This window comes from Osmerus mordax, chromosome 15, assembly GCF_038355195.1.
Source record: "Osmerus mordax isolate fOsmMor3 chromosome 15, fOsmMor3.pri, whole genome shotgun sequence".
Lineage (NCBI taxonomy): Eukaryota > Metazoa > Chordata > Actinopteri > Osmeriformes > Osmeridae > Osmerus > Osmerus mordax.
Window position 1 is genome coordinate 13,642,037 of NC_090064.1, and position 16,807 is coordinate 13,658,843.

Sequence of the window (16,807 nt, forward strand, 5' to 3'; positions counted from 1 at the left end):
TAAACAGATGAGCTTCAAGGTGATAAACAGATGAGCTTCAAGGTGATAAACAGATGAGCTTCAAGGTGATAAACAGATGAGCTTCAAGGTGATAAACAGATGAGCTTCAAGGTGATAAACAGATGAGCTTCAAGGTGATAAACAGATGAGCTTCAAGGTGATAAACAGATGAGCTTCAAGGTGATAAACAGATGAGCTTCAAGGTGATAAACAGATGAGCTTCAAGGTGATAAACAGATGAGCTTCAAGGTGATAAACAGATGAGCTTCAAGGTGATAAACAGATGAGCTTCAATGTGATAAACAGATGAGCTTCAATGTGATAAACAGATGAGCTTCAAGGTGATAAACAGGGGGCTCTTGCTTACCTGACTCACAGGCAAAGGTCTTGGACGTCTCATCGTAGAAGATGATTGCCACTGCGTGCTTCTTGGTCTCTCTGGGCATCCTGGTGATGTTCTTGATGCTATGAAGCTCTGTAATCTGACACAACACAGTCCAAACATGACCTCCACCAGTAAGCAGCAGAAGGAAAAACCTAGAAGAACATGCTGTCTGGACTGGCAGTTTCCTGTGTGCTATGGTCAAACTTAAAAGAATGAGTGAAGACAAGATGGTTAAGTCATGAATGAAGTAAGTCCTTCATTAGTAGTGAGACTACAACTTGGTGTTGAGCTTGTGGAAGTACAAATGCTTCGTTACTGTAGATTTTTCTGGTATCAGAACAACCAGAACTATACATTTTCAATAAACTTATGTCGTGCCGTGTGTGAAAAGAAAGTTTCTGTATTTTTTTTACGAAAGTTTGAAAAAGAAAATTATGAAAAAAGGTTTTGGGAAAAATACGGACCCCTTGAAGGAAGCTTTTTAGTCCGCACGAGAAATGTTTTTCGCCTGCACCCGTTACAGTTTCCGGTGTGTGGAGAGCATCTTTGATCATGCGATCATGTGGTTCATGTAGGCCTAGCTCTCGATACCCGTCAACCAGTTTGAATGGTTTTCAGTGGGACAGATAGCAGTAGTCTACCAAGTAGATTGACAGCAGCTTTCAATAAATTAACACCATTAGGTTACTGGTGTGTTGTATCGTTAACATGTCTGCTACTGTTTTATTATTGACATGTAGCCTATTTATATTATGTTATAGGCCTGACACTAGGCAGTAATATAGGCCCTAGTAAAGCAGAGCAAAGACTATCGTTTCATTTGAATGTACGGTACATTTAGGCCTAACTGTTTTGGTAAAGGGTGTTCAGTTCCCCTGTTCCCCCTGATTTCCCCCGAAATCATCACGTTTTCTCTTGATGCTTGGTTGAGTTGAATTTGATATAATCGCGTGTGTTAGCTTATAGCGTACTCTACCTACATTCCATGAGCATAAGGTAATAGTCAATGTGAAGTACCTGTATCCAGTGCTGTGCAGGGGAGGCTGTAACACACTAATGAGGAACAAATTGCAGCTCACAAAATACAGTATGTATTATCTTTATAGTAGATCTGTGAAGTCTCTTCAAGGAATCCAAAATCTCCCCTCACTTCAACATTGAAACCCTTCGTTGACATTTGTAACTACAACTACACCTCAGCTCTAATAGTGAAGAATGCCATCAAAAGCATCTAAATCATTTTACAGCAGGATTGATTGGTTATATAAAAAAAAGAGAAGATTACAATTCATTAAATATCGTCTGCATTCATTGGCCATTTGATTCCACAATGTGCTCAGTGTTCTCTTTGCCAGAGATAAGAACCATTACAATATTGTAGTCCCAGCTCCCAGCTCGCAGTGGGCACCATGCCAGCAAGTTGGGAATGAATTACGTGGGCTGTGAGCCCATACAGATATACAGATAGTATAACCTTCATGTTAAAGCCTCGAGCCATGATTGAACAACACATGTATGAACAATCCTTTTTTCTTCTGTGTGTTTGAAAATATTATAGTTAATATTACCTATTTAAAAAAAGCAACTGTGGTTTAGAGGGAGTTAGTCGACTATTATTGGGATATTATTCCGAGACAAGTTATTATTTTGGTTTGGCTACTGCATTGCCTTATCCTGAGAATCCGAATCCGAATGTTGTGTATGTATGGAAGGGGATGTGGTGAAAGAGATAACACAATTCAAACAGACAACTGCCAGCAGAGACCAAATCAGCAGAGAGGGGATGTGTGTATTATCACTCTCCTATCTTATTCGTTTATGAGATGTGAGTGTGTGTGTGTGTGTATGAGAAAGCAAGATTTGAGCATTGTCTCAGCCTGCAGGGCTCACTAGTGATGTCCTCCCCCCTCTCGACCCCTGTTCTTTTCCCCCACTTATCCCCAAACACCCAGTTACTACTCCAACTACTCCACAGTTTGCTCGTTAAGTCGTATGCACTGCATGCTCATATCAGTTCACTTGAACACAACGTCTTCTGTCTGTGGCCTCCTCGTCGAGAGATCTTCAAAAGGCAGAAAGAGAGACCAGAGAGAGACCAGGGAGAGGCAGCCAGATAGAGGCAGCCAAAAATCAATGATTTCTCTGACCATTTGAGTCCTGATCAAAAAATATTCAGGAACCATTCAGCCATGTAAAGAAGTACACAACCACACATCAAACCACAAAGACAAACGTAGCCCATACTGTTGTTTTACGGAATCAGGAGAGTGGCCTGTGATTCTTCTCCAGTTTGGCTGTTTGAACAAACTCCCTCTGTCAGACAGAACCTTGTCTGATCTCTGGAGCCAGGCATTACCAGGTGCACTGGTGCATGTGTGTAGTCATCGCTCACTCCTCTGCTGTGTGCAGAGGTCCCTGGAGGGGGTTACCACACCTTGGGAGCCCCTCTCTGACAGCATGATGCAGTGCAAGAGACGAATTTCCCTCACAACGTTACTGGAGATGGATTGTTTAGGTCTGAGACCCTAACCTAAATGTTATCAAGGGACTTCACGGAGAGCAGAGGGAAAATCAGGACTCCAGTCTGAAGTTTTCCGCCCGTGTCTCACACTGCGTCTCACCCACTGCGTCTCACCCACTGCGTGTCTCACCCACTACGTGTCTCACTCACTGCGTGTCTCACTCACTGCGTGTCTCACCCACTGCGTGTCTCACCCACTGCGTGTCTCACACACTGCGTGTCTCACCCACTGCGTGTCGCACCCACTGCGTGTCTCACACACTGCGTGTCTCACACACTGCGTGTCTCACCCACTGCGTGTCTCACTCACTGCGTGTCTCACCCACTGCGTGTCTCACCCACTGCGTGTCTCACCCACTGCATGTCTCACTCACTGCGTGTCTCACCCACTGTGTGTCTCACCCACTGCGTGTCTCACTCACTGCGTGTCTCACCCACTGCGTGTCTCACCCACTGCGTGTCTCACCCACTGCATGTCTCACTCACTGCGTGTCTCACCCACTGCGTGTCTCACCCACTGCGTGTCTCACTCACTGTGTGTCTCACCCACTGCGTGTCTCACCCACTGCGTGTCTCACCCACTGTACCACACTGTAAGATAAGGCTGTGCGACGTGGTCACGGAAAGTCTGACTTGTAATTACGGGAGTATTCGACAGCCTGTTATGGGACATTAAGGGATCTCACACAATGAAGTCACATCAAAAACCTGTCAAGAGTGGCTATCTAAGAGTCCATCTTCCCTCATTACACCAGTACGCTTCTCGCAGTGTAACTCATATAAGATAATCTGCCTCTGCCTTGATAATGAGCCCTAATTGGGGTATTTTCAAAGGACTTAAGAAGCGGGGAGAGAGATATTATATTCAGGATTATCCTCCTCAAAAGGAGAAAAGGCCCCAGAGGAATGAGATAAAGTTGCAAATGTCTTCTAATGGATTCTTAACTGTATTATCTGTGTCCAACGTGCAGCACTTTCATATAAGGACAAAAGAGAAAGGATATTTTAACTTCTGTGTAATATGATTATCCGGTAACACAAGAGGTTTTCAAAAATAACAAAAGCATCAAGAATAAAGAGGCTTTTGAATCATTTTTACTTAATCAAAGTGAAGGGTGTGACTATATTGTGATGGCTGGACACCAACCAATGACATGGTCAGATAGTTCAGAGTCATAAATATGTATTTATCAGACCAGGGGCCACCTTTAAATCAAGCTCCTTGTCACGGGTGTCATGATCTCATACCATATCATTCTGACAAACAATGGAGTGAACTGTATGGAAAACCATGTTCGAGTGATTGACTGCATATTACATTACATTTACATTTAGTCATCTAGCAGACACTCTTATCCAGAGTGACTTACAGTAAGTACAGGGACATTCCCCCCGAGGCAAGTAGGGTGAAGTGCCTTGCCCAAGGACACAACGTCATTTGCACAGCCAGGAATCGATCCGGCAACCTTCTGATTAATAGCCCGATTCTCTAACCGCTCAGCCATCTGACTATATTATAGTAAAAGAGAACTTCAGTTGTCAGAGACATGGTGTTTACCTTGTGAAAACTCCTGAAGTAGGCTGCCTTCTCGTCTGGATACTTCTCTAACCGCCTGGGTCCTTTACTGGAAGCCTTCTTGAACACCAGCCAGCACCTCCTGAAGATCTGCACACACAGAAGAATCATCCAGTCGCATAAATCACAAGCCCTAATCATTCAAATCAGACAACACAAACTCCCAAACCTGAAACAACAGACTCAAATCACCTTACTGTAGAACACCAAAACACAATATTAGTATTAATATGTTAGTCCTCTCAGATATCAGAACCAACCAACATTAAGGCAATCAGAAAACAGAACAAAACTATGGACATCATCCTCAACAGAACACAAAAACCATGATCCTCAATGCTGTCAGAAGCAAACTTTAAAATGTTTCAAACCTGCTTCATTTTAAAAACATTTAAAATGAAGCAGGATCCATTAATTTCTTTTGAAACCCTAACATTGACGTGAACATCATCCTCATCAGAACACTATAATCATTAACATCATCCTTATTCGAACACTATAATCATTAACATCATCCTTATCAGAACACTATAATCATTAACATCATCCTTATTCGAACACTATAATCATTAACATAATCCTTATCAGAACCCTGTAATCATTAACACTATCCTCATTCGAACACTATAATAATTAACACTATCCTTATTCGAACACTATAATCATTAACATCATCCTAATCTGAAGCCTACAGGTAGAGATCTTCAGTGGTGATAGTATCTGCAATGTGTACAGGTTTCTCTCTTTCCCTGGTGCTTAGACATCCATCAACGCCAGTGTCTAGTCTGGCTGTGTATTCATCTTGGCTACCATATTGAAATTAGTCAGGCTACAATGCATGGACAAAAACAACCAGTGCAATAGCATAGGTACCAAATAGAGTTAATTCATCATTTAAAAGCACTTTTCAAACAAAACATTTCAACGATTTCAAGCAACATTTGGATGGACAATTAAGCAGAAGAGCAAAAGTATCAATTCAGAGAATTGGAAAGGAGCAGAGAACAACAACAAATAGGATTAATTGAAATTCTTTCTCCTTTTTAAATGCTCTGTTCTCCAAATGGTTATTTGTTTATCTATTGCACCAAGCTCATTGAAATGTTCATCCATGCATCACTAGATTAATAGCTCACCGAGCAAACAAACACTTTCCTTGTGCTCAATTGAAACCCAACACAGTTTGAGCGGTGTCATCTATTTAGTGGCCTGATCTATCTGTGTGGATAGCCAGGAGTGTTGATGCAAAGATAGGTCAGCAAATGCTGACAAGCACAGAGCCTGCAAATTGAACCATCTGAACCATAAGTAACTTTGGTTTCAACAAAATCGTATGTTAGCCATTTCATCCTGGCTGGACTGGCACACTGAACACACTGGAATTATTTCTGGATGCTCTTCTCAGCAGGGCGTTGATAGTCATTTTCTTGCACCTGCGTTTCTCTAAGGTGGAGCAGCTTACTGAGTATTGATTGGAGGACCAAGATCTGGTCCATTCTCGTCAGCAGGGTCTTAGGGCTGTTGGTACACACACGCGCGCACATACGCACACACACACACACACACACACACACACACACACACACACACACAGACAAGCTCTGTGTGCCAAGGGGCCACCTCAAGGTCAGAGATTGAAAAGAGACACACGCACTTAGATTCAAGAACGCTCTTTAACAATCTCTCCACAAAGTTGTCTCCCACGTACACATTCGCACACACACTCAAACACATCGACAACCTGTCAGCAATGACAGAATATTTTGTCATGGTAACCTATCATATAGGCTTTCGCTGTAGAAAACCGCCTGAAAAAGACTGTCAATCACAGCATTTTCATGTTTTGTATAGCTTCGATGAGCAATGGGTCCCTTCCTTTGTATATCTAGGCGCTATCTTTCCACCTACATTATTATAATACCTCGATGGCACCTGAAAATAGCAGGCAACCGGAAAATGAACCACCCCCACTAATAGTGAATGTCAGCCTATAAGCAGACAATTGCGCTATGCTGCATGGTGCTGTGAAGGCAATCGCAGAACACTTTATTAGCCCTGTGTTATCACGGCCAGATCTTAGTGACGATCCCTTTATTTCCTCTTATCGGACAGCTGATAATAATCTGCGTGATGTAGGATTATCCCTGTCTGCTTAGTGCGGGGGAACATGGAACTGGGATTAGCTTGTTTCCTCAGCTGATGTACTTCACAAAAAGGAAAACGAATGACCTGAACTGGGCACTCTCGGTTAATTGACTGCAGTGGGTTTCCAGGGTCCTTATCTATCTGCCTTGGTAGGCCCCCCGGTTCTGTTGACGGCAAGGCCCATTATACACTGCAAACAAAACAGAGGCACACAGCGAAGAGGAGCTGGGAGAAATCTGCTCCTTGCCTTCCTGTGGAAACACAGCGTGGAACAAAGCAGCCATTGCTTCAAGGACCTCTCGTTTCCTCTCACGACTAAGTTTGGTAAATGCAAACAACGGTAAACAAAAATCCAGAGTGCAATGCAGCAATAGGTGAGGTCATGGATGTGATCGGAGTCTGTACTGATTATGTTCAACACATTTCCTATCTGAGCTCAACAAACAAAGAAACCCTGAATTAACTGTTGCTTCAAATCCACTATGGGGAGAGAAGAGTAATTCACTCAGAATGTGCACAGATTAAGTAATTATCAAAGTACAAAGGAAAGCTTGCAGAGGTAGCTTCTGCATAATAAGAACAAAAGGGTATGAATGGGAGGGCTTAATTTTGTCTGTTCCCCAGTTGTCAAATGCTTTTGTCAGTGAGGTCCTATCCTCTGTATTCTAGAGGGTTTTATCCAGAGACACTCTCACACTGATTTTAATTACACCAAGGTGAATGAAACCACTGCTGCTGGGTGACTCATCTGCATGCCGGAACATTCTTGTGAGTGTTGCTCGGCGCCGAACAAAAAGAGGTTAGTTCCCAGTAAGACACAATAATTATCAAGACAGAGCTGGTGAAAATATAATCAGCGTAATCTGCTTTGCGCTGTCATCTGATTACCATCGTGTAGAAGCAGCAGCCTTTTCCTTCCCTATAATATTACACTTCATGCACAGCCAGAAACCAGCTGTGTCACTTAATTGCGTCATAGTTATTCCAAAACTGACACGATTCAATATTTAAAAAGAATTATTGGCTCTATTGGCTGACGTATGTCACATGCAACTAAGCACTTAAGTGTGTTCAATACTGGCACATCATGTAGAAATCACACCGTTTTGTAGTGGTGCTCTTTCATAACTATACCAACGTACTTCCAAAAAAATCCACATAGATTCCAAATGCACCAGCCAATACACCAGCATAAAGGACTGAACGCAATCAGTGTGTGCTTTATTTGACCAGCTTCTCAACAGGGATCTGGGGCTAAAGACGGACAGTGCCTCTCTCTCCCAGCTCTGATTGCATGTTGACATCTGAATGTCTGATTAACAACTGGAAGGCCTGTAATTGTGAGACAGACTGCAGGCTGGCCTGACGTTTCCAATCACCACCCTCTTTACTGCTCCTTACAAAGACAGGTCAAATATGCCATCCATATTTGACTGCAGCTTTCGTTTTTAACACGTTTAAATGGAATCTATTCATACAAACACAGGATTTCCTCTATGGAGAATAAGGATTTATTTCTCCAGCGTTGTGAGCCTAGGGGAAACTAGTGTCTAGTCGCAAAGCATTCATCATTATGTATTCATAGAAATGGTCAGGGCTACCACTTACAGCTTCAAAATAATCAATTGAATCCTTAAATTTGAACAAATCATTATAAAAGTCCCCCTGAAACAGAACTTTATACCACTGTGTTGATTATATTCTTTGGGACGTGCATGCTTGTGTGTGTGTGTGTGTGCTTCTCTGTTCTCCTGAGTACAGCATGTGCAATGAGATGTGAAAATCATGTGTGCACAGGAGCATTCGTGGGTGGGTTTGCTGTGCATGTTTTTTCTTCAGCCAACAGGAAGACAAACAAACTAACACCAGCCAGCTGTGTAGGATTGAGGGAGATTTTTTCTCTCACCTTAATATAGGCTCTTTGTGTGTGTATGTGTGTGTGTGTGTGGGGGGGGGGGAGGGGAGTACCTGAGATGGCAGCTGCCAGGGCTAAGTGTTAGCTCATTAGCGCTTTTCACCAGGGGACGTACTCATGAGTGATAGAGATGTAGACGGTAAAAAGAGAAGGAATCTAAAATAAGGTTACAGTGGTAACAAAACATTCATTTAAATAATGCCTTCTCCAACTAGATATTTCCATTTTTAAATGACAGTAAAAAAAAAGACCACTCACATCAGGCAGTCATTTTCTAAAGTGACTCCATACGCAGAGTCCATTCACTTCACAGAATTATGTCATTTCTGGTTTATGGAAGACATGCCTAGTCTTTCAATAAAATATAGGGCAGACTCCCTCGCATGATATTAGTCACCATTTGAATTAGCATAAGTAACCATCAAAAGACACGAAAATTATTCCAAATGACAGGTTGCTTTGGGTAACTGACTAATCAGAACGGATAAAAATAGCCAGAGCTCTTGGAAGTGGGGGACAGTATTCAATATTGAAACACAATCAAAGTGTTTCAGTAGGATATGCTTACATTCATCACATCTCAGTTGTGGTTCTGTCCACTGTCTTAGAGAAACACTGTTGACGTTTTAAACTTCAAAGCTAATAAACATACTCAGTAGTATTGAGACAATTATGTAAAATGACTTGGTGACAGTCTGCTGGGTTCTGCTACATAAATACTGTTCGACCACATGTCCAAAACAGGAGCTCAATCTAGCACAGAAGGAAAGGATAGCACTGTTTGAATGTTGTGTGTATGATAATCACTGTTTAATTAGCATCATATGTGGGTAAATATGTAATAAATAGCAAGCTGGGAGGCCTGTGTCTGTACCTGTGCATGTGTTTTGTGTGTGCGTGCCTATGTGCGAGTGTGTTTGTGTGTATGTGTGTGTGTGTGTGTATGGAAAGCGTAGTTACATGGTGTGAGTTCTCTGCCTATCAGGAGTGCTCACTGTTCCCCTGGTAATAATGAGTGCTGATGGACTATGACAGACCCGAACCTGCAATATCAGCTGCTGGTGCCGGCAATCAATTCCAGCCAGTGTCACGGGTGTCCATCTTCATAATTTGATTTGCTATCCCGTCAGACAGTTGGTACAGCAATCACAGCAGTGATCCCACCCCACCCCACCCTCTTAGGACCATTTTTACATTCCCCCAGTAAATGTGATGACTAAGGGGTTTCGACTTAATTGCACCCTGCTCCCTTGTCTGTCTCTCTCTCTACCCTTCCCTGTACACCTCCACCTTTTGCTCCCTTCCCTCCCTGGTGTCCCTCTCTTCAAACACACCCTTCTCAGCCCCCAAAATGTTTGGACATCCCATAATTTTGTAATTCGCCCCCGACTACAGCTGTTGGCGGGGTAGTGAGCCAGCCGCGTCCCAGTTAATCATAGATTACTTTATCTGGGCCATTCCAAATCCTCATGTGGAATGCAGTGCTACCTCAGCGGAAAGTCCTTGCAGCATTCCTCTCTCTCCTTTTCACGCTCTCCTTCTCACCCTCTTCTTCTTGCTCTCTCTCTTCCCTTATCCTCCTTTCTGTTCCACCCTCTCACCATCCCTCTCTTTTTCTTGATCGCTTTTCCTCCCTTTTTCTCTCCCTTCTTCCCACAGTTCCTCTCATTTCCCCTTCCTCTCCTCCACCCCAATCTTTCTCTCTCTTTCACTATGCATGGATAGAGAGAGATCCTCATCAAACATTCATGGGCCAAACTAGTCCGGGAAAGTAACACCAAAGATCTGTAATGGTAGCCCCACGGTTCGTTAAGACAGAGCAGACTGGGTCCTGTGTTAATGCCTGAACGCCCTGCCCTGTCTCACCTGTCAGAGTCACTGGATGTACCTGCTACTGTATCGGGAAAAAGTGGGAAGCAGTGGCACTCACTCACTTCTAGCTGATGTCAAAGGATGTGATGTGTGAAGGTGACAGCTGTGTCTCACCTCAGGCACAGCAACGATGTAGCAAGCATAACACCAGCAACACAGCTGCTATTCATGGCAGTGAGAGAGACTACTGTGAAAAGGATGAAGAGTGACAATGATAGAGAGAGAGACAGAGAGAGAGAGAGAGAGAGAGAGAGAGAGAGAGAGGGACAGGGAGAGAAAGAGAGAACGAGAAACAGAACGAAAAAGAGGGAGAAAGTATTAGGCAGCAGCTGTTGACCAAGTCTAGAACAGGCTGCATCAGAAGTCTGGCACAAGCATCTCCTGCAGTTGGCTCTTGCCTCTTGCCTCACATTAAGCATCATGATAAATTATGCTTTTTAAATAGGCCTTATAGTCAGAGGGCAGTGAATAGATTTTAACACTGAACTTAACAGCACACGGAATCCAAGGCTCTGTAGCCTAAAGGGATCCATCTTTCCCTCACCCCTTGTTCACACAAAACTTCATCCAAAGCTTTATGCTGATTGGATTGACACGTACAGTAAACTATGGGCCTACCCACACAAAACAGCCTCAGCTCTCATGCAAGTATTATTGTGGGAGAAAGCGTTTCCCTTGGTTTTCTTGTTACCACGTCAGCAGGGGATGTTTGACCTATGTTGAGCACCGTAGGCTAAAGCAGGGAACATTAGTTAAAATGTCAAACACATCGTAGATCTGCGAATACAGCCATGACACCCCAAAAAAGCGTACTTAAGCACAGGACAAAAATAGCAGCTAGATTATTCTGAAGGAGATGTAGGTCAATATTGAAGTTTCTTCCTCTCAGGTGTGTCAGAGTGGGGAGGGGATGTTTTGGTGTTCGGCTCGTCGTATCGCTGCTGTCGGCTCCAACCTCAGCCCTGCAGGACTCGGCGAGCCTGGCTGTCACAAAATACATGATTGATGGCCAGGGTTCTCTCACTGAGGAAGCATGGACAAGAGTTTGACATTAAAGTCGGGGGAAAAGACGGTAAAAAAGGGTGAGTAGCACACCATGATCTGGGCAACATTTTCCTGTGACACTGTACTTTACTCTGCAATTACATAGTTTATTGCTACACCCGGTTTTGGGTTTGATGGATGCCATTTTACGACTGGTGATATACAGGTGATAAATATATATTTCATTATTGGACCAATGATTCCAATTAGGATGAACAAACTTAGCTAGAGTGGTACTGGCCATAAGAATGTCTGTCCTGATGTAGATACAATAAAAATACTTGTAGGCCTACAGTGGAAGGATTTTGCTCTCAGTCATCATTATGACAATTGCCTGCTCTTTAAAGCGTCTCTTATCCAAGCCTCTCAGCATTACAGCTTTAGTCAGCAGTCTGTGTAGAGAGAGAGCAATTTCCATTTAATCTATCTACAAGGATGAAGCGCTCTGTTCACGGACAATAACACGCAGACAAAAAGGGGATTTGACTATGCAAGAATAACCTGTCTGACAGTGTGCACAGCTCCAGCACTGACACAGACAAACAAACGCTACAGGCCAAATCATCTACTTTAGGAGATTGTCCGTTCTTTCCTATTACAGAGTATTGACCAACTGACAAGCAGCACGCAGAACCTGTAAAGGGGGCATAAAAGGCTAAATCTACTTCCTCATGTCCACATCCTCAAAGGTCTACATCCAAACTGCACAATGAAGGTAGTTTTTCTTTCTAAAATCATAACGTTGCACTTGGGTGCTTTTAGCATCTCTATATTAGCGTCTCTTCTTTAACCAAAGACAAATTAGCATGTGAGCCACACAGGTGTGTTTTGGTTGTTCAGGGACTATAGGCCGTGTGCCTCTGAAGGGACCCATCAAGGCCTCAAAGGCAGCGGAGGAGCCAATAATAAGGGATGAAAGGGACCTTTACTGAGAACATTGCGATCCAGATACACCACTTGACTACTTTAATTAACATTAGCTGACCACTTCATTATCATATAAATATACATTTTGATCTGAAGGTTGAGCGGTTGGGAGAATAATGAAATAATAAAATAAAATAAAAACAATATGTTTCGAGGACACTTTGTGGGACATTGCTTTATTGGAAAATCATCAGAGGCTCAGAGTGGTAAATCTCATGCAGTGGTTCAAATCTTCCCTGAGGATTAATTCTAAAGAGGTACTCTACTGATGTTTGGGCTGCTTCTCTGGTGCATTTAGCTGGTAAGCTCAAGCTGTGCCTGAAGCGTATTTCCCCATCATCCTAAAGCAGATACCCATTTCTGCTGGAACTAACTAGATTCAGCCACAAGCTCTCATTTGGACGGCAAATCAAATTATACACTGTGGAGTAAACACATGTGTACTGGGGGAAAACACATTGTAGCATTTTAATGTCAAAGGAGGTGTAGAAATTGAGTTTGTCATATTATTTTTGTCTCATTTTCACTCAAAGAACAAACTCCGATGGAATAAGAGGCTTGTGATTCAGTGTCACTGTACACCTCAGCATGAAGTCATTGAGGAATGCAATTATCACTTCGTCTAACAGAGTATTCACAAGAATGAGATGGAAAATCAACAAAAGTGGAATTTTCAACGTTATGATTTTAGACAGATGAATACCTGGTGCAACATAAGCTCCAAACAGCCCTTGATCAAGTTAGCTAAACACTACGTCCATACTAAACTTTAGATGATTTCCACAAGGCTTAATTCCCAATTCTCTCCATGTTGCACATAACACAGATGTTTTTCAATACAAAACTTTGTCCAGTAACCATGGTAACAAGTTTGCCATGCATTTTACGTCTGAGAAAGTCCTTATTTTCTCCATCATGGGTCATGAAAGATTTTTTGTCGTGGCACTGCCAAGGTTGGTATTGTGCTCCATTTACTATATATCCCTTGGCAGACCTTATTCAAAATTCATTCCTCAAACAATAACTCTTGAGGAAATATTAAAAGCTGTCTACTAGAAAGTGGATCGTCTTGCAGTACGACTGCTCAGCTCATTAGAAGACAGTGCATCTTCTGAGAGCAGGCGGCACGGTGCCCTGAGTTGTTTCGCTGGTATCTATTCTACTCAGTTGGACAGCTACCTAGACTGTCACCGGTTCTTGGAAATAAAGAAACTGTCACCTTCTTACTATTTTTAAAGAAGCCTCCAGAGAGATAGAGACAGACAGACAAATACAGACAGACAGAGAGACAGATAGAGAGATATACTAACTCTAAGTAATTTTCCAATTGGAATACTAACTGGAACCACAATTTGTCAGACTTAGAATTATAGTATGTATGGTATCACAGGGGGGGGTTGCAACTTAAACGGACCACCAAACCCTCCATAAAAGATTACAATTCTCTCAGAGCCAGAGTTGCGGCCAGTTGAAAGCTGAAACCAACTGTATGATTAGATTGCTGAGGACCTCCATTTTCAGTTTGGACAAAGGTTCACCCTGAACCTGGTTGTTTATTTAGTTTAAGTTTTTTTCAGACTGGAAAGGGGCATTTGTGAAAACATTTAAAACAGCACCCGATGTGCCCTTTCTCTGCATCACTTCCTGTCTACTCTATTGTACCTGTGAAAGTCCTACTCTTTGTACAATAATCTCTAAGTGGTTACAGCAATTTATGCCAATTACATTCTAAATTGTGTTAAGGAAAAAGCAAAGAGGGCGAGTGAGGAGAAAATAACATGATTATTTATTACGATGTGATTCTAATAAATAGTAATAGTAAACGTATTGCTTCCTGATAAAAGCAGAATTGTTGTCCACTAAGGTACTTGATTGTTTACCCAGAAAATACAAAACTTTCCTACTGGCAGTCTAACCAACACAAACACACACGCACACACACCAGGACAAGGTAGATCTGAGCCTAGAGGAATGGTCTGAAGACTAATGGATGGAGAGAGGACAGAAGGATAGAGCAGAGGTGTTAATGGAGCTATGATAGCTTCCTTCAGGCTCTAGATTTTATAGGAGAATCTCAAGTGTGGCCACAAAATATATTATAATACCGCAGAGAACCATAAAAAAAGTATCTTTGAAACATGAAATTGTCACCTGAAGTTGGATCTAGACAGGATTCAGACGGAAAGGGGAGATTCAAACTATGGAAAGAACTCTCTGTAAGTTAACAAAGAGTCAATAACAGGGGGTAAAAAGTTTACAAATTTATAAGATTGTCATTTTGAAGAACATCCCTAAAGTGCATCCTTAACCCTTGTGCTGCCTTCGGGTCACAAGACCCAAAGGTTCATAACGAACCATCGTTGTTTTTGCCCAATTTTACCCAATACAAAAACAAATACAAATAATTTTATTTTAACCTTCGCAATGTAGGGGGTGAGACAGCCCATCAGTTAAAAGAAAATACTTCACTTTGTATGCGGTAAAGTTGTCGCAATACGATGGTGGGTCGCAATGACTGATGGGTCAGAATGACCCGAAGATAACACAAGGGTTAAACATCCTTAAAGTGATAACTAAAACTGTACATCTATCTGTGTGTTTCTTCAGTTTTTTGTTGTTGCTGTGACCAGCAGCTCTATAAATCACTATTTCGGTCGGCCGGTCGGTCAGTCGGTCAGTCTCTGGTTCACCAATCGCCTCCCTTTGAACTTCACTCTTATTTAGTGGTCGGAAGATAGGAGATTTGATCATGTCCATTTGAGATGAATGAAATGTGCTGGCTCCAAGCAAATCCAGAGCATGAAAGTGGCAGCTGAGGTGACAGGAGGTATCAATGCTAAATCATTAATGTCACAACACGTTCGTCTTGGGTAAGTAGGTAAAGGGTTGGGGGGTTAGAGCGAGAGTGTGCGTGTCTGTGTGTGTGTGTGTGTGTGTGTGTGTGTGGGGAGGGTTTGCGAGGTCAGCGTGTCTGCCTGGTGGGATTGGGGAGATTAAATGGTATGGTGATGTGGAGGTTGTCCTGTCTGTCCTGCTGCTGAGCTCTGCCTTCTCCCCTCCGTGTGGATTAGGGATCCCTGCACTTTACAAAGCAGCTCATCAGAACACACAGGCTCAACACAAAGCTGCAGCGTGGAGCTTGATGTTACGCGTCGTCAGAGGATTTCAGAGAGGGAGGGATGGGGAGAGAGGGAAAGGCAGTGAGAGAGTGAGACAAAGTGATTCAGAGAGAGAGAGAGAGAGAGAGAGAGAGAGAGAGAGAGAGAGAGAGCGAGAGAGAGAGAGAGAGGGAGCGAGAAAGAGATAGAGAGAGAGGAGCAAGAGAATGAGAGAGATGGAGAGAGAGAGGGAGGGAGGAAGCGAGTGAGGGAGGGAGAGAGTGAATGAAAGGGGGAGAGAGAGAAAGAGAGAGAGGGAGAGAAAGAGAGAGTCCTCTGGCATTATGAAAGAGGCAGAGAGAAAGAGTGTAATGACACACACAATGGTGTATTGTGAGTACCGGTCCTACTATGGAGCACATTACTTAATCAATTCGGCCTTAGACATTGCTAACTGCTAATAGCAACATTTGTCCCTGTTCTGAGTAAAAAGCTTTTTTGATAATTAAGAACAGCGGGGATCAATGATGTGAAATGTTCAAGTGAGGTTGGGGCAAAGATTTATTTATGAAAGAAGCTGTATAATAGTGGCACATTTTTCACTGTGAATAACGTTTGCGTTGTTGTTCCCATATCCTGTGAGATGCAATTCATCAGAGCCAATAAGAGCCAGCAATTTGTCTTCTGGCCTTTGTCTGATAGCAACTGATGAAAGTGAAAACGAATGGCCAAACAAACTGCACACAACCTTGCATATTTGTGAATTAATCCACTCAGTTCAACAACATCTATCAGGAACAAAACAGAAAGTAGGCTACAGAACTTTCAGCCAGAGCATCCCACAGTATCGACGCCTCTGTGATGATACCTACAAACGAGACAGACTACTGAAGGAGGATCATGAATATGCCCGCCATGTCCTAAAAAAAACACAGCCGTCTCATAATTTATCCCTTCTGAGTTCTGATGGCTTATTTTAGTGATTAGTGCCACTTTTGCGGCACTCTCTGCGAGCAGAGACACTCACACTCACGCCCTCTCTTTTCAGTCTCTGTCTCTCCTTTCAGATCGGCTCGGTGTTTTAATAAAATGGAGTCTCTGTTGACGACTCAGACTCCCCCTGCATGGTCCTGTGGCCAGAGCAGTAGGAGGTTGGGGATCTCCTGACGGCCTCTATTCAGGCAGGCCTGTCAGCGCCAACAGTGCGAGCCCACAAGGGGCCAGATGCTATCTTAAATGGCCGGGCCATCTTTCACAATAGGGACATTGTTCTGCACTTCTTCCCTGCTCTCTTGTGGGCCGCAGTGCTGGGCGTCGACAACTG

General features: G+C 43.0%; 1 protein-coding gene across 1 annotated transcript in view; it reads right to left on the reverse strand.

The window, feature by feature from the left end:
* Window positions 1–16,807, reverse strand: part of dok6 (docking protein 6) — a 32,733-nt gene that overhangs the window by 11,482 nt on the left and 4,444 nt on the right. Inside the window, exons 2-3 of the mRNA XM_067252085.1 lie at window positions 4,465–4,572; window positions 368–482 (exon numbers count right to left, since the gene is read on the reverse strand). Coding sequence (XP_067108186.1) covers window positions 368–482; window positions 4,465–4,572 — 223 coding nt within the window. The remainder of the gene's footprint in view (window positions 1–367; window positions 483–4,464; window positions 4,573–16,807) is intronic.